Consider the following 25,702-nt stretch of genomic DNA (forward strand, 5'->3'; position numbering starts at 1 on the left):
ACGCCATCCTGCTCTACAGGCGAGGTGTTCAGGCCTGGGGAACACCACTGCTCATGGGCCACCCCTGTGCCCTGGTACTTAGCAAGAGCAAAGGTAAAACAACAAATAAAGTCACCAGTGAAAAGGTTCAGCCACCTTCTCTCTCACTCCTCAACCACTGCCACACACAGGTGAGCTCAGGGCAAAGGGGCTCTTCCACCTCCATGCTGAACGAGATCCACCTGCAACCCCATCCCCTCCCCTTTGTCCTCTTTCTTTCCAGAGGCTGGCCATGGGCTCACAATATTATTTTTTCCTTTGCTTTTCTTCATCTGCAGACTTATTGATTATTTTCAAAATTTACTTCAACCTATTCACAGTAGTGAGGAAAAAAAAAAAAACAAACCCAAAGAAACCTCAAACTCAAGGGCCACAGCCACTGCTTTGAAGAGATCATTATAACAAGTTCTTATTCCAGGGGAGAGTAATTATCATGTTATAACAAACATATTAAATAATTCACTATTATTATTTTGGCACTTCTTCGTGAACCAGGTGTTTAGGAAACTGTTTCAGACATAAGCACACGATGCAGTCCCTGGGGTCCTTCCCCCCCAGCCACACACAGCAAGGAGAACACTAATGCTTGGGCAAGGCTGGAGCTCCCCAGAGCCAGCAAAGCCCTCACATCAACAGCACAACATGCTATGCTTTTACTTTTTTTCATCATTCTCATCAATATTTCTCAATTTTCTAATTATAAGCATGGAAGTGTCTGAGCTCTCTCAGTTCAAGTCAGATTTATGTCTCTTGTCCATAAATCTCTGGTTATCTCTTAAGCTTCTAAAACATAGTCATATTTTTATTCAAGCAAGACTACTTTAAAAGCTGATTTTCATTCACATCACCATTTTTGCACTGCCTGTTTGCTGGTTGATTAATGAATGCAGAACCTCTCTTTACTCAATCCAGGCAGAGCTGCCACTGAGTCAGCTGTTCTTACCTGCAGGATTTTGGACAAGCAGAGCTGCCGTGGGTGCTGCCTTGGGGTGAGGTCCCTGTGCACATGGTTCACCTGAGCCTGGAAAACACAAGTGTGGAGATATAAGGAGGGTTTGGCATTTATACCCCCAGTAGCTGCATTTCCTGGGACACTCTGTAGGAACTCAAAAAAAAAAAAAAAAAAAAAAAGAAAGAGTCATCACATCAAGACTTTTTTCCACCCAAAAGTGAGGGAAAAAATGGCTGAGCCACTTCTGCATCAAACTGGTGAGATCAGTAGAAAGAATTCACACCACCCTGGGACTTATTTCAAAGACATTTAAAGACTTCAACGAACCAGTGCCCTGGCAAGGGTGGTATTTGTTGGGGAGGCAGCACAGAGACCCTGAGGGGCATTTGGTGTTGGAGAGGTTGGGGCAGCACAAAGGAGAGCAGGGTTGGGTGCTCAGAACATTAGAAAGGGCACGCTGGCTTCGTGCCACATTCATAAACATGTCCATCAACTGCAGCCTTTGGGGAACAGGCTCCACTGAGACCAGTCACTTGCTGAAAACAAAGTGCCATTCTTTACCTTCTAACCCTTCAGCAAAGCAGCTTCTCTGCAGTGCAGAACATAAAATCCACTCCCCACATCCACTACACCAGTGCTATTTAAAATTCACTCCATAGTGAATTTTACAGCTCATTCAGGCTCAGCTCAGAGCTCGGGAATGGCCCTGGAACACGTGCACATTTTCAGCTGAAGCAGAATTATGCTAAAACAACTGCACAAGGAGCCCACGAGGTCTGGTGCAATCACATTTCACTGAAAAAGGCTTAACCATGTGTGCAGGGAGCAAGGCAGATGGGATGAAGGGCTCTAACTGCTACGGAGATTTTTATTCATTAGCTCAGAGACATTCCAGCAGGTTCCAGGGCCCCTCAGAGCACTGACCCCCTTCTCCACACACTGCCTGCCCTCTGCTCTTAGTAGGCTGCATTTTTAGGGGCCACCACAGGATTTATCAGCTTCAAGATACTGATTATACTAAAGATCTTTTTCTTTTTTTTTTGTTAGAGAATTTCTGCTCTGCAGAAAACTTCTGACCCACACAGCCTATGAAGGGAGGAGGGAGCAGAGATGTAGTGGGGACAGTGGGACACAACCAACCTCCCCCTGTCCCACCAACACGCCAGCACCTCTTACCTGAGCAGAAGGACTCCAGGAGCTCCATGTTGCTCTGTCCTCACCTCAAAGCTGCTCTGGGAGGAAGGAGGAGCCAGCACAGGTGTCCTGAGTCTGCAACTCCATCACAACTTACCAACTTCCACCTGGGCTCAACAGCCTGCACCTGGTCACTGCCCCATGGCACAGCCCACAGCAGCTCCTCGTTAGCATAAAACAAAGAACCAAGTTCATAGCTCTGGGATTATTTTTTTTTTTTTAAGACACATGGCAAGAAAAGGAAGAAAAATGTACGACATGCAGCTAATTTCTCATCCAGGCAGGAAACATTTCCAACAGCAAACTGCCCCTCACAGCTTTGGTCAGGAAAGGAGAGCAAACAAGGGTGGGATTCTATAATTTATTACCATTGCTAAGATGAACACAGATACTTGATACCCCATCGTATGCAGAACTGTAAAAAAATAGTTTTAATACAGTATCAAAATTTACACAAGTGAAGTGTCAAAAGACCAGTGTCCCTCGAGTAGCCCCTGCAGGCACAAGTACAGGTGTCACAGCTGTTCATACACACAGAGATAGGAATACAACAATTGCAACCGAACTGTGCAGTGGGAGAAAACAACGTGGGAAGATAACACAGAGCTGCCTGGGCTGGGTTCTATGTCAGAAATCACGCAGGAGTGCCATGTTTCAAACAGAAGGCTGGATTCTGCATTCCCAACTCAAGGAGAAGGAGTGAACGGGAGCTTTGCCCGAGAAAGCAACGCTGGATCAGAGGCCTTACATCCAATGGTACCAAGTGGAAATAACAACAAAACCCAACAGAATTACTGCTGCAAATTAACACAGTTTGGCTGAAGACAGGTAGCAGATTTACATCAGCTATATGACAAAAGATTGTACAGCAACCGAGCTACATTCCACAGCAAACAGCCCACGGGTACAGGATGTCCACGCCCAGAGAAAACAGAGCTTCTCGCTTCGGCTCAAATCTTCGCAACCGAGAACAAACCAGAAACCCAGGAATTGTTGCATTCCTATTTTTTTTCCTTTTTTTTATTATTATTATTTTTTATTAGTCTCTTTTTGACGCTCAGCTATGGTAAAAAGTTAAGCAACAGCCATTCAGTCACAAGCCTGTTGCACATTCATACATGAAACTATCATTGCTCTTAGATATACACAAAATACCTATGTTGTAATTCAATACACACGACTAGTGTCATACACAGAGATAAAAATAAACTAAGCACATCTAGGGCGCCGTCTGGTCACATCTCAGGCAATCTGAACAAGAGCTTTCTGCCTCCTAATAATGAAAGACATGCTCTGAGGATAATAAAACCCTTTTTCTTTGAAAGAACTCTACGGTGGCAAGGAAAGCTTTTTTTTAATAATGCAGTGCAATCTTTTAGATCCTTATAGGCTCTTGTTAAATAAACCAGCATGTCTCTAAATTAAACAGTTAGAAATTAGCATCCTGACAATTGGAAAATATTTTCCAAAAGAAATTCTGATGGAGATTCTGATCTGAGACCTGTGATAGTGATGCCTAAGTATTCTGTTCACTAAAGGGCTGCCAACACCCTACACCTCTTCAGAAGATGTGCATCAAGAGAAAGCTACCTTGACTTTCCTTTAGAAAGAAATTGTGGATCACTACAAGGACTGTAGTTATGCTACACTACTGGCTGGTTAGGACTTTATGGTCTTTTAGCACCTCCAAAGGCAGGTTATTCTACCAAAGCAAAGAAATCACCTGGGAATTGCCTAAGCACCATTAACGGGTCCTTTACAGACTGAAGGGGGAGTTACTAAGAAGCGACTTTCTCAGAACTGCGGAGACCAAAGGCACAGTTTATCCACGTCTCTCCAGTCTGGTGGAAAAACCCCTCTCAAATCCAGCAGGAAACTCGTTCAGGCCTATTAGAGACTCGCTGTAACTAACCAAAATAAAACTTATTTCGCGCAGCTCCTGCAGAATCCCAAGTATCTGTGGAGTTGGGATGGAGATACCTCAGTGCTCCTAAGGGCGGTGTGTTGCAGTGAGGGTGCAGCGTGTCACTAGGCAGGCGATTGGAACAGCAGGAGGGGAGGCTGCCAGCACGGACAGCCCCCCGGGCAGCAGCTCTGGTGTCCAGCCGAGGCTCGTGCAGTGCATCCAGACACCCCGTCGTCAGTGGGGATGGGGGGACAGCCAGTTCCTTCCCTCTCGTGGGCACGTCGAACTCGCTCTTCAGAGAGGCCATTACATGGGTCCTTTATACTGATTTCCTGACAAGTGTTGCCTAATTCCAGGGCACGACCCTGCAGCATCTCCAAGTTTCCTCCACACAACCTAAAGGGAGGGATGGAAAGAGATCGTTATCCCCGGTCGAGGTGTGCCGGTGTTCACACGGACATGCAGCTGGAATGCCACAGCTCTGGGACATGCAGCACAGGGGAGGGACACACGACAGGAGCACAGGATGTTCCTCAGGGGGTACAGCATTCCTTCTGAACACAGAAAGCACATGCTGCTGGGTAGAAATGATTAAAAACGGACACAGATGGGCCAGCACGTGCTTCAGACACAAGACTGAGGGTGTTTGAAGGCCTCAGCTGAAACTCAGCTATTTCCCCAACCACATCTCCTGCACAAAGATCAGTCCAGAGGTGTCTAAACATTTCCAGTTTAACAAGCACAGAGCAGTTCTCCTCTTTGTCAAGGGATTTACTTGTTCTCTTACAACCAAGCAAGGCACCAGAAGTGTTTATTTCCCTAGTTCTTCCGTGAGGTCCAAGGAATTGTGCATGTAGTCACTGTGCTATACTGTGCTTAACATCATCTGTACAACACTGGAATTAAAAAGGCAGAGAAGTGACACCCCCAAAAATGTAAGGAAGTGTTTTATAATGACTTATAGGAAGACTGATGCACTGTAAGTGGGAGAGCAGTAGCTGGTGGTGTGTCACCAGGCCTCTCTAGAGACAAGAATGGTGATTCCACCATCCAAACTGTGTACTGCAATTTCAGAGTATTTCTGGTTAATAATAATCAACTCCCAACCAGCTAAAGTGTAACTGCTACTAAACCACCCTTCACCCTCTGGGCCAACAGCAATGTGACTGTCAGGAAAGGTAAAACTGGTTTCCATTGTCATTATTTATTGTTTTACCAGTGCCTAAAGTCCAGCAGTGAACAGACACTGCATTAGCTGGAGATGAATAAAGCCAAAGCAGCTGGATCCTGGGAAGCTGACATCCTTGAAAAGGTGGTTCCTCCAGCTGATGAGCAAAGGCAGAACAACCTCAAAGTCCTGCTGTGATTCTGTGCAATTGGTGGGAAAACAACCCAGTTCCTGTGAGCCTTTGCTGCAGAAAACCTGAGCATAGGCATGAAAACCAGAAATACTCCCAGATTGGAAGGAACAGGGCTGCAGTCCTACTGTACAAGGCCACAAATAATGGTCCTTTAAAGGGAACTGTCTTTAATTCCAATGGATGGGCATAACCCAAAGCCTGCAAGCTTTCCACAGAGCAGGATCCTGCAGCCTGGAATCCCAAGTCACATCCCAGAAATCCACGTGTGTGTTTTGGGTGTATTTGCTGTGTGTGAGACACTGCAGGGGGCAAAGCATGGGAAGTGGGGGCTCAGTGACACCTCCCACACTGGGTGCCTGGGCACAGCCAGGGCTGGATCTGGCAATTCTGTCCAACAGCTGGTACCAAAACACAAGAGCTCCTGTGGGAAGGCACACCATGCCTACACGTGCCCTTCAACAACTTCCCTGGGCAATAAATATTGAGACAATATTTACCAAGCAGCTAATGCTGACCCAGGAATAAACTGGAAGGTGACACTTCCTTTCTTTCCAGCTGAACAAGTGACCCCTGAGTGGCAGCAAGGGACAGACACGTGCAAGGGCCCCAGAGAGGTGACGAGTGACAAGGGGGGGTACAAAATTTCACTCAGAATTTCAGCAGGAATTTCAGCCCTCCTGCCCAGCTACACCCCCGATCCCAACTGGAATATCCCACCTTCCCTGCAGCTCCCAGCCCAAGTGAGGGTGCTGCAAACTACACTTACCAGTAGCCTGAGGAAAATCATCAAGAACACCCCTCCAGACTTAATCCAGACATTCCCAATTATGAAGAACACCCCTCCAGACTTAATGGAGACATTCCTGTGCTGTGGAATTACCTCCATGCTCACTACTACACGACAAACTACCTCTAAACTTGCTGCCACGTGTTGCTACATCCCCCTAAGACAATGCAAGTATATAAATACAAAGCAAGAACGTTCCCAAATAACACCATTCCCAAATGCAATACCAACTACACATGCACGTCCTGAGGAGAGAATTCCTACCTCTGTTATCTCAATAAAACACCAACATGGTCACAGAACACCACAAAGTTCCTACAAGGTGAGTTACACATCCACCTTGGCAGTTTGCATTACATCATTATTTGGGTACCAAATTGCATCTTGGCACCAATCCAAACTATGCACCGAAATTAGGGAGCCCAAAACTGTCATCATTCCCCTGTTTTCACAGGGAAAATGATGCCATGGCAAATGTTTCCCGTGAAACACCCACAGTGCACGAGGCTGCAGACAAACAGTGAGTTACAGCCTGGCAGGAACTGCAGTGAGAATGCAAAAGAAAAGATTATAATAAACATTGTAATCGGTTTATCCCAAATCCACTGCGCTTTTAACCTGGACTAGACGGGTAAAAGGGAAAGCAAAACCAGAAAGGAAATACCCAACTGCTTTAAAAGTATAATAATGTCTCAACAGTGAAATCAGACAGAGATTGTAAAAGTCAGAGGGACAGGGAGCGTTTCAGTGGCAGCAGCAGAGCTTTGAATGGCTGGGAACAAAGGGACGAGGCAGGACACGAGTACGTATTTGAGAGTTACAAAAATGAAGTGATAATGTCAAATTTAGCATTTAGAAGTGGCATTACTTACACCACAAGGACTTCTACGGATTACCATGAAATATGTATGAGCTAGAAACTGCTTTTTTAGCCATAAATGGCAAAGGAATATCCGAGGCAGGAAAAGTCATCAGGGCCATTGCTCAGCTGGGGAAACTGAAGCTGCCAGGCTTCATCACCCCTGCCAGATTTTATTCTTAGGAAGGATAAATTCAGGTCATACAGTACTTTACCCCCAATATATTATCCCACATAGATTTTTCTGATCAATACTAACCAACATGTTAACGTTATAGTGCTCCTAATAAAACAGTAATTGCATTACAGAAACAGTAATTGGCTTAATTTCCATAGAAAATCTTCAAGGGCACATTGTCGGCATTTGAACAAAAAATACTTTGCATCTTCAGGTGTTTCCAGGCTCAATATGGAATATAAACACCTTAAACTCTTACTGCACATTTCTCCAGCCTCAGCTTTCTCTGTCTCACTAAGGTGGTGGTAAGAGAGCCTTTAACAGCCCGGTGATTGATGTTTTCCTGAGCTTCCAAGCCATGGGGATGTTTAAAAAGAAGGGAATTTCATTTACACATTTTTTGGCAGCCACAAGTAAGACCAGTAGTGTGAGTACAGTATATAAGTAGTCAGACTTACAGACCTACAGACCAGGTAACAATCACTGTTCCACCCATACAAACCCTGGTCTGGAACGTCACAAGCAGGAAGTTTGGCCAGATACAACTTCCAAAAGGAATCAAACACATCCTGCCGTGTGAAATAACCACTTACAGGTCCCCAGGGATGCCACCTGCACTCCAGGAATAATCCCACAGCCACGGGCAGGGTGGGGAGGATTGCCAAGGACCCGGCAAGTTCTCCTTCCAGCCATCCTGCCTGAGGGAGCAGGTCCTGGGAGAGCCTTATCAGACCCGCTGCATGGCAAAGCTCTGCTCCTGTTCCCACTTTCTCCAACAGTGGGAGATTCCCAGCCAATCTTTTTAAATTTCATAATGTTTTTTTAAAGTCTCCTCATCACTTAGGAAAACAACAGCAGCATTTTTAGCAATTCCCTCCCTCTGTTCCCTAATGGATCTGCCCCTTTCAAACACACTCCTGCTCTTGAGATTTCCTGCTGGGAGGAGTGGGTTGCACCAACAAGGAGGATGTCCCTTTGCCAGGGGGTATTTTAAGAGAACTACAAAAGGCTTTTTTCCATAATTATCCACGATCTCTTGACAAAATTAGCTGGCATAGCTTTATTTTCTGGGCAGCAGCAGGTGGGATGTATGGAAGATGCACAGAGGGCTCGGAGCACTGCTGAGCCAGGCACTCCTGGAGCTGGGAATGTTGCAGGAGGGCAAGACCAGAGCTCTCATGGCCAGTGCTCCTGACAGGGACATGGCTGGGGAGGCCACCCCAGAGGGGACCTGCCACTGTGGGAAGAGGGGCTGGAGCTCTCCTGGATGCCTCTCCCCTTTGGATGCCAGGAACACAGGCTGTGCTGAAGTGCTGTCACAGGAAGGATCTGGTGGCTGGGATTTGTGCACAGTTCACTTGAACAAACCTGTTTCTTCAAGCTTCATGGAGGAGAAGGCAATGTCACAGAAGCTTGGGGGGCCAGGCAAATCCACAGCACTGCTGAGCTCTTACTGTGCATCTCCACAAAGCTCAAAACCACAGCAAATACCTACACAAGTCCCTTCCAATCCTCCCCTGGAGGAGGGCGAACCTGCCCCCTCCAAGTGTCCCTGCAACACCTGTACATGTGGGGAGGAACACCTGCTTATCCAGCTGGATACTGAGGCAGTTCAGCTGACGAGTGAAGCACAGGAGAGAAGAGGGGCACAAAGCACCAAATCCACCACGTCTGAGCCACAACAGGAGAGAGGAATATGCAGACCCTGCTCAGCTCTCCCTCAGTTTTTATCCCCTCCAGAGGAACATGGACACCCCTGATGCCAGGGCAGTGAGCTCAGCCACCTGCTGACTCCCATGGCCCCATAACCTTTCAATCTTGTAACACCTTCTAAGTTTCTTTAATTGCAACAGTTTCGCTGCTGACAGAAGGGAGAACTTGCAACTCTACCCCTCCGATTCCTTGTGTCACTGGCTGTGTATCAGTGTCACACAGGCCTCTGCAGTCCAGCCCTGGCTCCAGGGTACAGCACATCTGCTCCCAAAGCAGCGTCACCACTGACCTTGGGACCGTGGTCTTCAGCCCAAGGCCCTGCTATTTTTAACATGAACATACCCTGTGCCTCAGCTTTATCTTTGCATTAGAGTATTTCCCTCTGCAGGAATCCACTGTATCCCACCTGAGCACAAACACGGATCCTCCAGGAAGCAGAAACACCTCCTTATTCAGCAACACACCAGGTTCAGCTCCAAATGAACACTACGGGCGTGAGTAACGCGGTGAGCAGCGTCACCCCTGCCAGGGCCTGACCCCTGCCCAGGACACACACAGGCCACAGATACGATGGGTGACAGACAGAAACAAGGCCACTGATGACAGGAACATCCCGGTGGTCCCACGGGGATGTCGGCAGGACGACAGGACAGGAGCTGAGGGACAGACAGGACGCGCGGCAGGGCCGGCAGCGGAGCAGCGTTACCTTCAGAGCATTTACCACTGAGTCAGGCTGCGCAGAGGCCGGGCCGTGTCCCCCCACGCTGGCTGGCTGGGCAGGGCAGGGCCGCCCCTCCGCCCCGCCGGGCATCCTACCGGGCTCCTTGGCAAGAGAGCAAACACTCTTTAATACACAGCACGCTGTCGCTGAGTCAAACACGCCACTTATTCACTGCTCTCTTTTCAAGGGCTGAGCAGCGCTGACGGCGTGTGGTGCTCCCGAGTCCCCCTCTGTCTGTGCCACGGGGACCAAGATCCACGTGAGCGTCACTCTGGCCCTCCGGGGTGTCCCCCTGGAAGGTCAGCACGTGGCAACAAAATTTCTCATCTCAAAATCAAAATCTCTCACAGAAAGCGCTGCAAAGTTTAGAGAGATGATTTCAACCCCAGAGGAAGGTTTGGAGGATGTCTAATTTTATCCCAATAATTCTGGCGGTTGTTCCTTCAGCAAAACTCTCCTTTTTGAACATTGCTGCAAGGTTTGCAAGCCCAGCTCAGCCACAGCTGGCCAGGGAAGGAAACAGCTCCGGGCTGACAACTCACTCCTTCCCAGGGTGCCAGGGCACGGCCCCCTTTGCCTTTGCCCAGGGGAGAGGAAGTTTAGCACCTCACACTGACTGCAGAATGTTAAGGCTGCTCAGACCATTCCCCCACAGCACCAGATGCCCATTTGTTCCCAGCAGTGACAACCTCAGTGACAACCTGGAAGGGTTTTTCAGGACACTGCCAGACAAATGTGAGCTACCTGAACTGTTCCAGCTCAGTCTCCTCAAGCTTTGCAGGGTGTGAAGCATCTCCCGGAACAACTGCAGTGCTGAGGTAACCTGAGAAAGCTTCAGAGAGTGCTAAAAATACCCCTGCTGCACTCGTGGGCAGCCATGGGATCCCTGTGGATGCTCCCCAGGTGCTGCCAGCCTGCCCTGCTCCTCACCCTCAGCCTTCAGGCAGAATTTTGTTTAAAAACAAATGAGAAATATAAAGAAGTAAAACACTTCAAAGACTGAGAGATGGGAAGTTCCTTTCTTAGAGAGTAAGAAACACCATAGGAGACATTAAGAAGTAACACAGCGGTAATCCCTGCTGGGATGAGTGGGAAATGCATTTCTGAAGGAGAAATAACGACAGTGGAACAGCCTCTGCTCAGAGTCAGTGCCCTGATGTGCACTCCTTTGTCCCACTGAGCAAGCACACAGAACATAGCAGTGGGTTTGGGGGTGTCTCTAATCTAAACAATAGGAGAGATGAGGGTGGGTGTGGGAGAGAAAGGGCACAGGGCGACAACATGAGGCTGAGCTTCACAGACCCAGGCTGCCTGCAAAGGAATGGGCAATAGCACAGCCCAAAGCAAGCTTCCAGTGCTGTGGGGATATGGCCAGGCCTTTGCAAGGCTTCCAGCAGTGCCAAAGGGCAGAGAGAACCCTCCCAGTCACCCAGCACATCCACTCGACCCCCACAATCCCCTGCAGGACTGAGCCTCGTACATTCAAACAACCCCCCCCCAAACCAACCAGTCAATCAATAACAAATAAACAGAATGCTGCATATGCCAAACCCACAGAAAAGGGACTTTATGCCTGAATCTGAAAGCTCATTTCACACACAGACCGGTTGTCCAGCGCCGGCCTCCTGCCAAGCAATGGATCCATGGAATCCACACTGGTGGGCACTAATGGATCTCACTGCATTATCCTGCAACTCTCCCCAGCAGTGCCTATGATCAATTTGTTGTGATGTATGGAAGGGGGTTTAGGACTTATTTTGCTTGGGGAAGGATTTATAGATCTGTTAGAGACTGGCCAGACTTAATGCTGTACTTTGGGAAAGGAAATGAAGGAGGAAGGAGAAGGGGCAATAGAGCAGATTGGAGCAGTGCTGGGTTAGGATAAATTCACTCAGTCAGCTTTGGGGGTTTATAAGTCAGAGTATCCTGTTTCTTTACTAACTGCAGCACCAGCAAACGTTTTGGTCAGTTTGGAACAGTAAAACAGAAATATTGCCATTAAGAGGCTGAGAAAATGAGCACAGAGTGTACATGTAAAGCCTCCTGAACACAAGGAACTCCAAACCTCCTGTGAATGGCACTGCTCCCGGAGTTCAAGCCCTGCTCCAGGCACTGTGTGTCCTCCACAGCTCCTCTGTGCCATATGCAGCACATTTCTGCCTCCCTTCATGAGAATGAAACACTTGTGAACACACTGCTTCAAGCAGCCAGTGTTCTCAGCACATGTTGGGAGGAGACTGAAAATTAGTATTTCCCCCGTGGACATCCTTCTCCTTCTGTCCTTGATAAGGGACATGAGCTTTTCTTTAAAAATAAGGCAGATTTTGCAGCCCTGAAGGCCCATCTCAGGCTCAGGGGCTTCTCATCTCAGGTGAGGCTGCTCCACTGAGGCAGCACAGCTTCTGCTTCTTTGGGGGAAGATTATTGCAGCAGATGATGGGGATGGAACCGGCCTGGAGGTGGGTCCTGTGGGGCTGGAGACAGCCCAGCACTCCTGATGAGCTCCTGAGGCAGGGAAGCCAAACAGGAGGAAAAGGCACTTTGCCCAAGGGGCCTTGGGGGATGAGAGATGCTGCTCCCTCCCTCCTCTTCCCTGGCTCCACATACAGCCCCTGCACTCAGCCACTGGAGGGAGGTGTCCCCTGTGACAGAGCTTTTCCTTTAATATCCAGGAACAAAGCTGTGGAAGTGGAACCAAACCAGACAGGGCTCCACACTGCTGGAATCTGTGTGAGCTGTAACCATCCTGAGGAACTGGGAACAAACAGCACTGCACAACACCTGCACCTGAGAAATAACTGACCTTTTTGCTTCTCCTCTGCAGCCACCCTTCCCTGCTGCCCTGCCCAGCCCTGGTGCCCGAGGTCCAGCACAGTTTGGTGTTGTCTGATGTGTCCTCTGTGCAGATCACACCTCTGCAGGGAGCAGGCAAAACCCACAGCACACCCTGGGCATGGCTTCCCAGCGGGATAAGAGTGAGATCACTGGCTGTGCACATCATTTTCTGTTAGGAGTAAATCTACACCAAATCTAACTCTAATACAGACTCCAGGGAATGGAAAGCACAGGACACCTGACTCGACCCTGTAATCTCACCTCCCAAAAAGCCCAGAGGAATGGGAATTCACCATCTCGCTCACACTGAGTGCAAAATGTTGAGGCTGCTCAGGCCGTTTTGCCCCAGTGCCAGAGGCAAACCCTGCACTGTGTCCTGGGCACGGGCAGAATAAAGACTCCTGTGTGGAACAGGGAAAGAATTAACCAGGAGCTTTGCTACTTAAGCCAGTAGAAAACTTCATTTTTTCCATCTGCATTGTTGGTAAGGACAGTCCTGAATGAAAACCACTGTAGTGCCAACCCAAGCCAGGGGGATTGTGTCTTCCAGCCCCTCCGGAGGAAATGGGGGAGAGCCAAGGAGGGGAAAACACAGCCCATGCCTGCCCTGAGGACACTCAGTCACCCCACCAAAGCTTCCAAGAGAACAGGGTTTTCCTCTGTTCACTCACCCTCAGCAAACACACAGGACATCGTTCTCCAGCAGCCTCTTATCCCACAGGCAAGTGGTTTCCTGGGAAGTACATCCTTCCTGCTGGGTAACTGCCACGCCAGCTCAATCACTACCTGATTTTCAAAGCGTTTTTCTGATTTCCTCAGCCCTCAATTTCCCTGTAAAGCTCCAAGCAAACACAGGCTGTGTTTGTCAGCTTGTTTCCAACAGGCAGGAGAGAGGAAAAGCAGAAAGCGGTAACTGCTCTGCTGGGTTAATAATGCACTTAAAGAACAGCAACAATTCTCTTAGGGAATGCTCCTGTCAATTAAAATACACAATTTTCAAATGCTGCAGCTTTTCACCTGTTCTCAAAGAGCTCAGGAGAAACCCCTCTAGGACCCTGCTGCCAAAATCCACACGCCCTCAGAGAGGGTTTGAGGCACACTCAGATTCCTGAGTGGCCAAAGCCATTGGTGGCTGCACACCCTCAGAGACAGCCAGTGCCAGCAGGGAATTCCCTCCAGAAACCTCCTTTGATAACAAATATGGAAGAGAAAAAGGTCCTGGGCTGTGACAGCTCCGAATTGTGGAGGCCACACAAAGACCACCAGCATTTTAAATCTGTAAGATCTGGTGGAGTCTGCTAGAAAATCAGGACTGCAAAGCAACTCCAGACTTTTGGAACAAAAAATATCTGTACTCCCTGCACTGCAACTCTTTGTACACCAGGTTTTGCTTGAATTTGTATCTTGGTAACATCAAACCCATGAGCTTTTGCCAACTATGATGGACACCCTGGAACAAAGACTGGTGAGAACCTCGGCTGCTGGAAACTGAAGTCCTCTGTTAATGACCTTTTAATTCAAACTGAGGATGAGAGCACATGAAAGAACTGGGTGGGTGGATGCTCTTGCTTTACTCTCTTTCAGCAAATATTTGATGACATGATTAGGAAACATGAGTTTGTTCAATGTGTTTTAATTACATTTTGGTTGGAGGATTCCCTATTCTGTGGAAGGGAGGAGACAAGCAGTGTTGGGCTGTGAGTGACACAGATTTTACAAAAAAAACCCACTAACCAAACAGTTCCCATCTTCTAATTAGATTTATAATTAAAACCACGTCATACAGAGGGAAAATAAAAAACACAGATCTCAGCAAAAGGTTTTTGAAATATTTGGGAATGGGTTGAAAAAAACCATGATAATCTAATGAAGGGGGAAGAAAGAAGGAAATGGAAAGTGTTGGAACAGCTTAAAAATAAAGCAATGTGTGCCTAAGTGTTACACCTGCCATTTCCCAGGTAAACATTCCAGGCCTGGAAACTGAGAGCAAGGATGCAAAACCCCAAAAGAGTGCCTGAAGCAACAGTGCAAATGAAAGAGGGATGACAAAAGCAGATGGAAAAGGACCAAAAGACGTGGAAAGGAAAGAACAGGGAACAAAGGCAGCAGAGAGGGAGCAAAGGGCTCTGGTTCAGCCTCGTGGCTTTGGTCCTGGGCTGTGGGAGCAGGAGCTCAGCTCCCTGATTCCAGCCTCCACTGGCAGCTTGTCTGCAGCACCCTGGCAGTGCTTCCCTTCCCTTCCCTTCCCGTCACTGAGGGGGAAAGCTGAATTACAAGGACAAAGAGTTGGAAGGGGGAATGTCTGTCAGTTCTCCATCCCTGCCTCCTGCTCCCTCCTCCCCTGAAACAAATACCAAGTAAAGCAATTTGAATTGGGTGGCTTGCCAAGTTTCTCTTTGCAAATGCATTCACTGTCGCTGTATGACAGATGTCCACATTTCCACAGCCCTGAAACACTGCTCCTACAAAAATTCCAGGTAATCTCCAGCTAACTGAGGTGTGGCTGCCAGTCCCTGAGCTGGCTTCCCCGGCCCCACCAGGGCCAGCAGTCACACCCCTGGCAGGTCTGGGAGGACAGCCCTGTGCTCACCAGCTGAGGTCACTCCCTGACACAGCAGGTCTGTCACAGCCCAGGGAGTGTCAATGGGATCCAAATCCATGGTTGGGTCCCTGCCTGTTTGCTGAGTTATTGCTGAGTGTGCTCATCACAGCACACACGGGCTCTGGGCTCTGCTGTGCAGGGCTGCTGGGACAAGGTGCAGTAGCAGGGAGGCTTTGAGGGTCAGCCAGGGCCCACACCCCATCCCTGGCTGGAGCATTGCTCACACTACATATTTGTTGAATGTTAGCTGCAAAACTCAATCCACAACAACAAAAGAGCAGCTCTCAGGAACACAGCAAACCCACACCCCCTCTATGGCTCCTCCTTAGAGCCACCCCTCTGCTCTGAGCCACAGCTGTGCAGCACGGGGAGACATTAACAGGCTCCAGTGGATATTCCCGGTTTTATGCCTTTCCTATTACCTGATCAAACTAAAATATTGACTCAGTGGTGGTTCTGCAATTCCCCTGACGAAGCAGCCCTTGGGTACAGCAGAGTGAGCTACAACTCAGGTTCCAATGGAACAGGGAGGGCAGCATGTGAAACCATTTTCTCTGGAAATGTTCTTGCCACTAAATATTAATAAAACCTTTACATTAGAGGTCTGTGGGGTTTTGGAAAGAAAAAAAAATGAATTAATACATATGGAGAGAGACAAGCACAGCAAAAGAAATAAGTGACAGAGGAAGGGAGAGATTTGCCTGAAGAGGTGTCAGCAAATGTGTCAGTGCATTTTCATGAGAGACAGAAAGCAGAAGAGGAGGAAAAGAAAGGATATTGAAAGCAGTGAGGGAAAAGAAGGAAAGTGTGGCAGGAGGAGAGGAAAAAGCCTGGGCCAAGGCCAGGGCTCTTCAGTGCAGACTTAGCAGAGGTGTCACAGGAGTGAGTCGTCACCTCTCTCCTACCAAGGCCAATCCTGCAATTCCCAACCCCTCCCAGTGCTCCAGCCCCCGCCAAAGAGGGGCTGTGCAAAAGGCAAAAGGCCAAAGGCCTCTCTGACTGAGGCCCTGCTGACACTGGAAGGCACAGCACTGGAACTGAGCAAGGGCTGTGCCAGAAACCTTCCCCACTTGTGGAGCTCATTGTAGCTTTGCAGTTTATTTGTCAGGAGCACTTGGTTTGGCTTCACGCCCAACAAATTCCCATTTCTCCCATTGTATGGAGTGGAACCAGTGCCAGGAGCTGATGCATTCCCATCGTGCATCCTTGTCTTTGGGGCAGGGCCTGATCACCACTGAGAGCACGTTCAGGGTGGTACTCACAGGAACAACAACCCCCAGAACTAACTCGGGCAAAGGGAACGTCCAGGGGATCGGATGCGAAGTCGGAATAAGCTGCATTTCCTTCCTCTCCCCAGAGCCATCCCTTTCTTCAGGAGGAAAGGTAAGCTATGCCAGGAAATGTGAACCCTCATCACTCCTTATTTCTTAGAATGAAGTATCCAGAGACACCAGGAGATTTTTCAGGGCTCTGCCCCAGATTCCTGTGCAGCCAAACCCCTCATGAGCCCAGCTCCAAGCTGGGTCCTTCAAACCCAGGAGCACTTTGCCCACCTGACTCTGCCTTTCAAACCTCACCAGCAGCACATTTTTGTTCCAATGACTTCTCCCAAGCACTACTTTCTGGTTTTGGCTCCCCAGCCAAGGCATTTCCACTGAACTCCGTGCCCACAGTGTGGGTGTTCCAGCCTTCAGCAGGATCTGGGAATGCATTTTGTGGGGCTCCACCTGAGCACCTCCGACCCAGACAAACAAACATAGAACACACAGCCACTTCCAAGGGGTTTGCACACCAGGAATGTTCTGCACAATTTATCCCCTGGTGTTATTCCAGGCCCAAGACAAAACATTTGCCTTGAAAAACATTCTTGAAGAGAAAAGAATATTCTTTGTCACCAAGGATCAACCTTTGTCTTTCCTACTGAAGACTGTTCACATGTTAATGGACAGACATTTCTTGCTGTCCCTCTTTTCCAGATCCAAAAATTAGGGTAGAGAGAAGCGAACTGCTCAAGGTCACCCAGCAAAGAGCTGCAGAGGCCCTTCCAACTGTCATGGATTTTATGGAGTTATGGATTTTTCTAAGGCTTATTTAATGAAATATGAGAGAAATATGTTCCAGTAAGTATGTGCAGATCTGAAAAGTTACAAGTGTCTTCCACTCATTTTTAATGAACTACTAATTTTTTTCTTAAAACCATATTGGAAAAACCCTTTAACTTCATATTTGCTTATTTATTTAATTTAATTTCAGTCTTGCATTTATGTTTCTAATATATCCCTCAAAGGATTAAAAATAATATAACACAGCTATTATTACTTATAGCATTTGCATTTTTAGAGCCAAATATTTTGGTTAACTATACAAAGTAGCTGAAATTTTAACAAGAAGTTCTTGGGGTAAAACCAGAGTGCAAAGGGTCAGTTCAGTGTGATTTTCAACCTGCCAGTTAATTAATTATAAGCAGGGGCCTCCAGGGAGTTTTTCTAGCAAGGTAATAACTCCTGCAAAGGAAAAAAAAATTACAGAAAGCATTGTCATGGCCTTAAATCAATCCCCCACTCACACAGGACCAAGATGAACGAGGGGCCTTGTTATCTGAGAGTTTAGAGGTGGGGATGCCAAGGAATCCTGATCCTCTCCCCGGCACAGGGACTGGAGCAGGGCTCTCTCCCTGCCAGCTCCTGATCCCACAGCAGAAGTCACCCACCTGGGGCAGCATGCGATTTTCCTCCTCCAGCTGTCTTACTCTGGCCTCCAGCTGCCTAACATAGGACAAGGTTGATTCTAAAAAATCAAAACAGAAAAAAAGACTCGTATTATCCACAGAGATCTGCTTGTGTTCACTGGTGCCACAGCCTGGGCCACATCCTGACTGCACTCACAGCAGACTGCCCCTCTCCAGTGTCCAAGGAACACCCTGCTCTGCTCCTCTCAGGGCAGCACAAACAATGCTGATGCTGGAATTAGTGAGCTCCTCGCTGCTTGTCATTCTGAACTGCTGCACTTGGACAAAGACAACACAGCCCTGAGTCCTTCCAACCCACCCCCTGGGCTCTGCGAGCTTGGACTGCATGTTGGCAACGCTCCCCAAGGATAATGCATTATCCCAAGTCACCCTGAAAGCTGTCCTTCCGGAGGGGTCACAGCCAGAGGGCCCCTCACACAGTGCCTGGGGGCACACACAGCCCTGCAGGGCAGCTGGGCAGCACACAGGCTGCACCCCAGCTCTGCCACGACAGGCTGGCACAGCCAGAGCGGGCGCTTGCAGCCAGCTGTGTGTCCCCCAGGGCCAGGGCTGGCGCCAGCCTGTGTGTCCCAGGTCTGAGGGGCTGGCAGCCAGCTGTGTGTCCCTGGGGGCTGGCAGCCAGCTGTGTGTCCCCAGGGCCCGGGAGCATGGCTGACAGCCGACACCCTGGGGCACAGCACGCCCTCCTCAGGGCACACCTGCTGTCCTGCTGTCCCCTCACAGGCAGGGACACGCTCCCTCTGCCCTGCTGTGATCTGGGAGCTTGGACACAGAGCAAAGCCCGGTTCTGTTCAGCAGCAGCTCCTGGACCCACACAGGGCCAGCCTTTGCTTGGCCGTGAACAACAGGAGTCACTCCCAGGCTGCTCCCAAGAACTTGCTGTAGGAAGAGATCCCTGATCCACCCCTGAAAGCACCCGAGAGCTTCACCATCACACATTTGTGGGGTCACTCAGAAATTCTGCTGTTAAAGTCCTGTGTCTGAGAGAGATGAGTGTCTGGGAACACAGCACTCAGAGGTAAGAAAAAACATATCTTCTAAGGAAAAAAGGTACTTTCTCAGTGCAGGAAAACTGCTGTGCCTCTCGCTCCTGTGTGGAATCCCACCATGCTCTCACTCCTGACTCGGTGATCCACTCAACTTTCTCAGAGATGTCAGTTCCTGTCACACATTTGAGCTCATCCTGCCACATAATTAGCACAGTTATGACTACTGGTCTGGAATCCATGGGTATGGGGGCAGCAGTGCCAGCTGATACAGCCCTGCAAAGCTGCACTGACACCAGAGCTGCTCACTGGTTTAGACTGGCAGATGAATTTGGGCACGAGTTTCCTGTGCTATCTCATCACTACTCCAGCCTGCCCGTAAAACAAAGGAGATGGGGATTAAGGTGTCACTTACTGCTCTTAGAGACTGCAGCAGGTAAAATATGCATGGGAATTTACACAACATGGAGATAACACACAGTCATTTGTCAGAGCTGATTAATGCCCAGCCCGGCCCTGGATCAAAAATAGCCTGTGCAATTAGAGGGAAGGAGGTGAAGTGAGGTTCTGCTCACTCTGCTGCATCAGGCCTTTCCTAGCTGGTGATGGGGCATCTCTGGAGAGCCCTGAGCCCGGCTCGGATGAGCACTTGGGAGAGGAACAGCTTATTCAATTAACTGCACACGACAGGGCCCCTCCCAGCACATCAGCGCCTTCCCAGCACAGGCACTCCGGGCAGGAGCTCCCTCTCAGCTCGCTCATTAGCAGGGGCAGCAGCTCCCAGCACATCCCCCTCTCCTCCCTGCTGTTTCCCGCACGGGATGGTTCCTGAGGACCCATCTTTTCCGAGGGGCTGACCCAGCACTTCGGCTGGCACTGCCAGCTCTAAATTCCGTGGTCACCAGTGCACAGCCAGGTGAGCTTGGGCTCAGACTTCATGCTCCAGCCCAGTTCCCACCGAGCCCACTCCATGCAAACTCCCTCCTGGATTCTCTTCAACTCTTTATTTTTTCTAGTTTTCTGGTTTCCCATTTCTCAGCTCCTCAGATGAGGCACCTCTTGGCAAAATCTGTCTCTTACTTTTATTTCTGCACTGGGAGCCCAGAGCTGGGCTCTCTGTTGCTCCAAACCACCCTGCTCTGTCTCAGTCCCCAACCTCCCAGTGCCAGCTCCCACCAGCTGAGCCTTTGGTTAACTCTCCTGAAGTGTGAAACAGTTCTTTAAAGCTCCTCCTGTAATCTGATTAAAAGGGGAAATTAGGCCATCTACCAAAGGCTTGAGCAAGCAAATCCTAACTTATGTGAGTCTTCCTGACACATAGACTAGACACATATATATATTTCAGGATCTGTTAATATATTTATGCTGTGATGCCACGAGCTTAGAGGGGGAAATGAGCGGAGAAGTCAGCCAAGGACATAAGAGATGGAGGAATTGAAAACACACAAAGTGAAACACTGGCACCAAACCTTAAAAAACCCAACCAAACCAAAAAGTTGCATCTAAAAGTATTTATGAGAAGACCTATATGATCCATCTATTCTTAATCAGCCTGGAGACAGGGAGAGAAAGTATTGGAGACACAGAAATATCAAATATCTTGCTTTTAGGGAAATGCAGTGACAATCCCCTGTCTCCACATCCATCACTCCAACATGTCGTAAGGGAACATCAATATTTACGTAGCTGATCTCTGTTCCCTTTGACATGCCCGCTCTTGAAGCTTGCAGATATTTTGGGGTCATGTCAGACGTTATCAGACACTTGTGTTGCTGCCAAAAGCACATTTGTGCATTGGCTTTACCCGGTTTTGTGTGACTGAGCCTGATCCCAGTCTACCAAGGAATTCATCATGTCCTTTAAGCCTGATTATCCTCTGCTGTTTCAGAATGCTCGAGGATGTCATGTTACATTCTGATGGTTTAATACTTTCTTTGGAGGGTTGCAACTCCCTGTGGGACTGCACTGAAGAACCCAAACTGTGAGGTTCTCTGCCCACCTGTGAGATCCCTGCAAAGCACCTGGAAGAGAACTCCACAGAAAGAAAAAACTTCAGGGTTCAACCTCCCCTTCTGCTTGTTCAGATGAGCTCGATACCGAGCCCAGTGTGAAAGGAGGAAGCGATTTCACCTAATGCCCAGAGGAGTACTTGGGGGAAAGAAAGAGCAGGAGACCCAGCACCTGGCCAGAAGCAGCACCAGCCAGTCCTTGCATCCTCAAGGCCAGAAAATGGGAAAACAGGATGCCAGGATAATGCAAAATTCACCTGGATTTTGTGAAGAGCAGCACTTTCTGCTGCCACCAGCTCAGCTCTGTTGGGTGTTCGTGTTCCTGAGGGAAGTCTCCAGGATCTGGAGAGCTGGCACAGCTCAAGCTGCACATTTTAAACACTGAGGCTGTAAAGGAGGGGAACTGCCAACGATTCACCTTGGCAAAGAATTGAGGGTGTTGTGTGTAGGGATACTTTGATGTGTGGCAATGAAGGTTTGGTTCAGGTATATCAGCTCCAGCAGAGAGAGCCATTGGTCATGCTGCTCTTTCTGCACTGTGTTGGCAGGAATTTAATAATTGTATTATTATTAAATTTAATATAAATTACATCAGGTTTTGGTCATTCAAATCCACACCCAGCACCCCACAATGAAAACCAAATAAACCTTCCATGAATGGCAGATGAAAACCAAGGCTGTGCAAGGGCTGTTTTAAACCCCCCCAGAATTCCCTGACAGCTCCATATGTTCAGGAAAGGCTCTCCATGCTAACTAGCAGATCCAGTGCCACACAAACCATCTCCCTGCCCTGTCATTCCCGGGCAGCTGATTTAATTACTTCAGTATTAGCATTCATGGCTGGAACATGTTATCACAGCCACCCATGCCCTTCCAGCTGCCTTGTTTGAACATGAACAACCCAACCTGGCCCTGCTGGGTTTGTGTGGACACCCATTGCCACCCCCTGCACCAACCAGCCTTGGCTCTGGCAGCATCCCAGCTCCCCTTGGCAGGATCAGGCAACCTCCAAAGGTCATTTTTAGCCCTGTCTTCTGTAATTTCCCGTTAGGGTTGCACATCTTACATAACAGCCCTACTGAAGAAGTGCTGGAGAACTCCTTATTAAAGTGCAGCCACATTAGGATTAGTGCTATCATGTAGAAAGAGAGAGGTTTGCCCAAGGCAAGGTTTTATTAAGCTCACCAGAATGTTTAGGAGCTGCTTACGACCAAGGCACATATTCTCAGGAAGTTTTGGGGCAGCAAACACCACAGTGGTTGCAATCCTCAACAGTGCTGTTGTCTGAAATCCTCCCATCCCAAACTGAGAATCCTTGGGATTACAGATCCAGCACTTCCTGACTTTAATTAAAAATATAATGAACTAAGCTGAGCTTGTTCAGTGAGTGTGTCAGAACTGAATGCAGGCAAAGGGAAGGCAAAGGGCTCTCACTGCTCCTGAGCTACCCAGGGCACACCTGAGGGCACCCCAGTGCTGCCTGTGACACAGCCTAATACAAACACAGTGTGGAGTCCACTTCAGAACAGCACTGACTTAGGCTGGAGGGTTTGTTGCACATTTAGCTTTAGGGTGCAACAAAATTTCCAGTTGAATTCATTTGGAAAAAATAAAAAACTTTCAGAAAAAAGGTTTAAAGAAGTCTCACAGAGCAGAAAGGGTTTGATAGAGGGGCACCTCCAAAGGCTGCTGGTGTCAGCTGAGGTCACAGTCCTGCAAACAGCTGGCTGGCACTGCCACACTGATGCTCTGCTCTAACCCTCACCCTGGGTTGTTGGGCTGTTGTGGTGCTGGAGGTGACAAAGCTCTCCTTGCTGGGCTGTTTGATGTCCCATTAGCTCCCCTTCAGCCCCTGCTAAATGCATTTGCCACGGTATTGATGGAAACAGAGAAAATCAAACCCATTATGCTCTTGCTGAAGCCTTTCCCACTGGCTGCCAGCTTGGTCTGGTATTGATTCACGTGGTTTATGATTGGGAAAATCTCTGTGGGCTCCATTTACTCAACTGCTGGGGTTTGTCCCCGTGCCACCACACTGTCCTTTGCTCATTAGGAGTGTCCCCAGGGCAGGAACAGCCCCCTGGACTGGAAACACAGCACAAGGGGAGAGGGGTGTTCTGTGCCCTCCTGCACTGTGACACTACAGAGCTCCCTCCAGCTTCTCCCAGTAGTGCTTCCCAGCAACACCAATATTTGTGCAGAAAGCTCAAACTGACTGAGGTGCCAAATATGTGCACTAAAGTTCCCCCATGAACCTCACAACTCCCCACAGATGCTCACAGTGACCCTTCTTTCACATGGAACTGTAGTTCACCTCCAGCAACTCAGAACTGCTCCAAACTTGTGGATCACTGCAATGCTGATCTCCTGCCTCTCTGGGAGGCAGCTGCCCAACCTGCAACTCCCCTTTCATGGGCTGCTTTTGTGTGACTCAGTCCCACATCCAGAGGGTGCTCCCGACAGCACAGAAATAGCAGCTCTCACAGCACCCAACCATAGAACCACTGAACAACTTCTCTTTGCTACACCTGCAAAACAAATGCCAAAACTCCCCCAGAGATCAATAACCACAGGAGTACGGTGAGGAACAGCCAACCCAGCCTCTCCCTCCTCCTCCTGTGAGTGAAACCAACAGTTCCTGTGCTGGTTTGATGGGGGGGAAGTTTGGATGGCAAGGCAAGGGCTGGGAAGGACCCGGAGCTGTGGCCCTGTGGCCACAGCACCTCCCATGTGCAGAGCAATGCCAGCACACCCAGCCTCCAGGGGAACAGCATCCCATAACAACAGCCCAAGGAGACAGCAGGGGTTAATTCAGCCATTATCTGTGACACTCTGCTGCCTCAGGGTGCAGGAAAAGCTGCTGAGGGGGTCAGGAGTCTGTCACACTCACTCTTAAACCCTGGAAAGAGGTGGGAGAATATCCTCCCCAAAATCCTGAGTGTCTTATTAGAGGATGGATATTACAGGGAAACACAGCAGGGAAAACTACTAAAACCAGCAGGTCTCCGAGGGAGAGATTTATCCCATTATCCCTCTCTGTGAGGAGCCATGGGAGCACTCCCAGGACCAGGCAGGAGCAGAGGCTGGGCAAGTGCCAGAGGAAGACAGGCCAACCTGGGCAAAGGCAGTGCAGATTTAACATTATCAGGACAAAAGAGGGGTCTGGATTAATTTCTCTACACAGAGTGATTAAGATTAGACCAGGCTATTAAACGCAGTAAGAGATGTTACAAGATTAAACACGTCCTGGAGACTGAAACCACCCTCTTGCTTCCCACAGCCCATTAAAGAGTCCCCGTGTGACAACCCCTGCCTGTCCCTGCTGAGCCTGCTGGCATTTAGGGCAGGAGTCATGAGCATTTGGTAAAACTCCTGCACCAGCAGCCTCAGCACAGAACCTCGCTCCGAGGAGAAATGAGCTCTCCATTTCAGCTGGCAGCTGCACAACAGCACAAGGAAAGGCTGTGGGAACAGCCCCCAACCCCTCTGCAAGGGCTTTTTGGGCTGACTGGGGAAGGGAGAATGAAGTGTTCAAATGACACGGTGTTTGAGCCAAAAGTGCACCAGTGTAAGGCTGTCACTGTGCAGGTACTGACACAGCCTGTGTGCCAGCAGGAGAGCTGGGCTGCTCCCTCTGCAGCTGGAGCATCCACAGCTCCAAAGGGGACACGTTTCCCTGTTCACACGGTGAGACACTCACTCCACCCTAAACCCCCATTTTTTCCTGCCTCGCTGCCTTCCCTGAGATTCCTACGGCTGCATCCTACACTGCTGGGCCTTACAACCAACCCAAGGCTGGGGCTGATTTTGGGGAAACACACAGACACAAACCCTCCTCGTTGACTGACTCAGAACAACACTTGGGAGAGGCACAAAACATGGGAACCTGTGTTTTGTCAGGGCTTCAGAGGAAGCCAAATGCACCACACAGACAGTGTCTGAGTCCCTTTGCACAGTTATTGCAGTGATACACTAACATGATGCTGATTAAGACACTAATAATTTAAAAGTGACCTCGAACACAGATAACAAACCCCAGCACATGTATATGGGTTGCACTAGATGTATTTACCTGCCATAAATGTACAGAATTAATGATTTATAACCATTTACCTCCCAGACATGGCCAATGGTGGCTGAGCCTCTTGTGTTCCCTTTCCCTGTCTGCTGATCACGGATCTGCAATGCCTTTGGAACCAAAACCAGCTGAGATTTCCCAGGTCAGCACATTCAACACCCAACTGCCCATTTCCTGGTCAGCACCAAAGATTCCTCCAGTGAGCCCACAGAGGTTGAGCAGATGCTGGGACAGCAGATGTGGCAGCTCCCTTAGGATTTAATGTGATGGCAACACACTCCTAATTGAAGAGGTTAATGGAGTGTCTTTGCTGTACTACCCTTCCCAAACATTTAGGAGAAAGACACAGCTCTCCCTCTAAACAGCCCTAACTCAAGGACTTCAATGTGGAATGGTCTCCACATCCCTGTGGCCAACACGACCCAGCACAGCCATTCCTGAATCCACAGGTCTCCCTCTGTCTCCAACACAGGGAATGATGCCCCTGCATCATTTGCATCTCCTTGTTATGTTTGAGGCACCATTTAACCCCCCGGGGACGGAATCAGCCCAAAGCAGGGAGTCCTCCAGAACCTGCAAATGGTAAATAGGCAGTTGCAACAATTCCTCAAGTTTTCCAGTCCCCTGTGCCCATTTTCAGGGATACACTGCTGTGTTCCAGGGCCTTTGACATGCAGAGAGAGCTCAGCCAACACAGGGAGCAGCCCAAGCCAGAGCTGTCCCAGCTGCTGAT

The 25,702-nt window shown here is 48.9% G+C and overlaps 1 protein-coding gene across 1 annotated transcript in view; it reads right to left on the reverse strand.

The window, feature by feature from the left end:
• Positions 1-2,541: 2,541 nt before the first annotated feature.
• Positions 2,542-25,702, reverse strand: part of CCDC85A (coiled-coil domain containing 85A) — a gene marked incomplete at its 5' end in the record, with an annotated part of 61,325 nt that continues 38,164 nt past the window's right edge. Inside the window, 3 exons of the mRNA XM_029961642.1 lie at positions 2,542-4,487; positions 9,696-9,812; positions 17,858-17,934. Of these exons, the coding sequence (XP_029817502.1) occupies positions 4,398-4,487; positions 9,696-9,812; positions 17,858-17,934 (284 nt within the window). The remainder of the gene's footprint in view (positions 4,488-9,695; positions 9,813-17,857; positions 17,935-25,702) is intronic.

This window comes from Manacus vitellinus, unplaced genomic scaffold (genome assembly GCF_001715985.3).
Source record: "Manacus vitellinus isolate BGI_N305 unplaced genomic scaffold, ASM171598v3 scaffold_38_pilon, whole genome shotgun sequence".
Classification (NCBI taxonomy): Eukaryota; Metazoa; Chordata; class Aves; order Passeriformes; family Pipridae; genus Manacus; species Manacus vitellinus.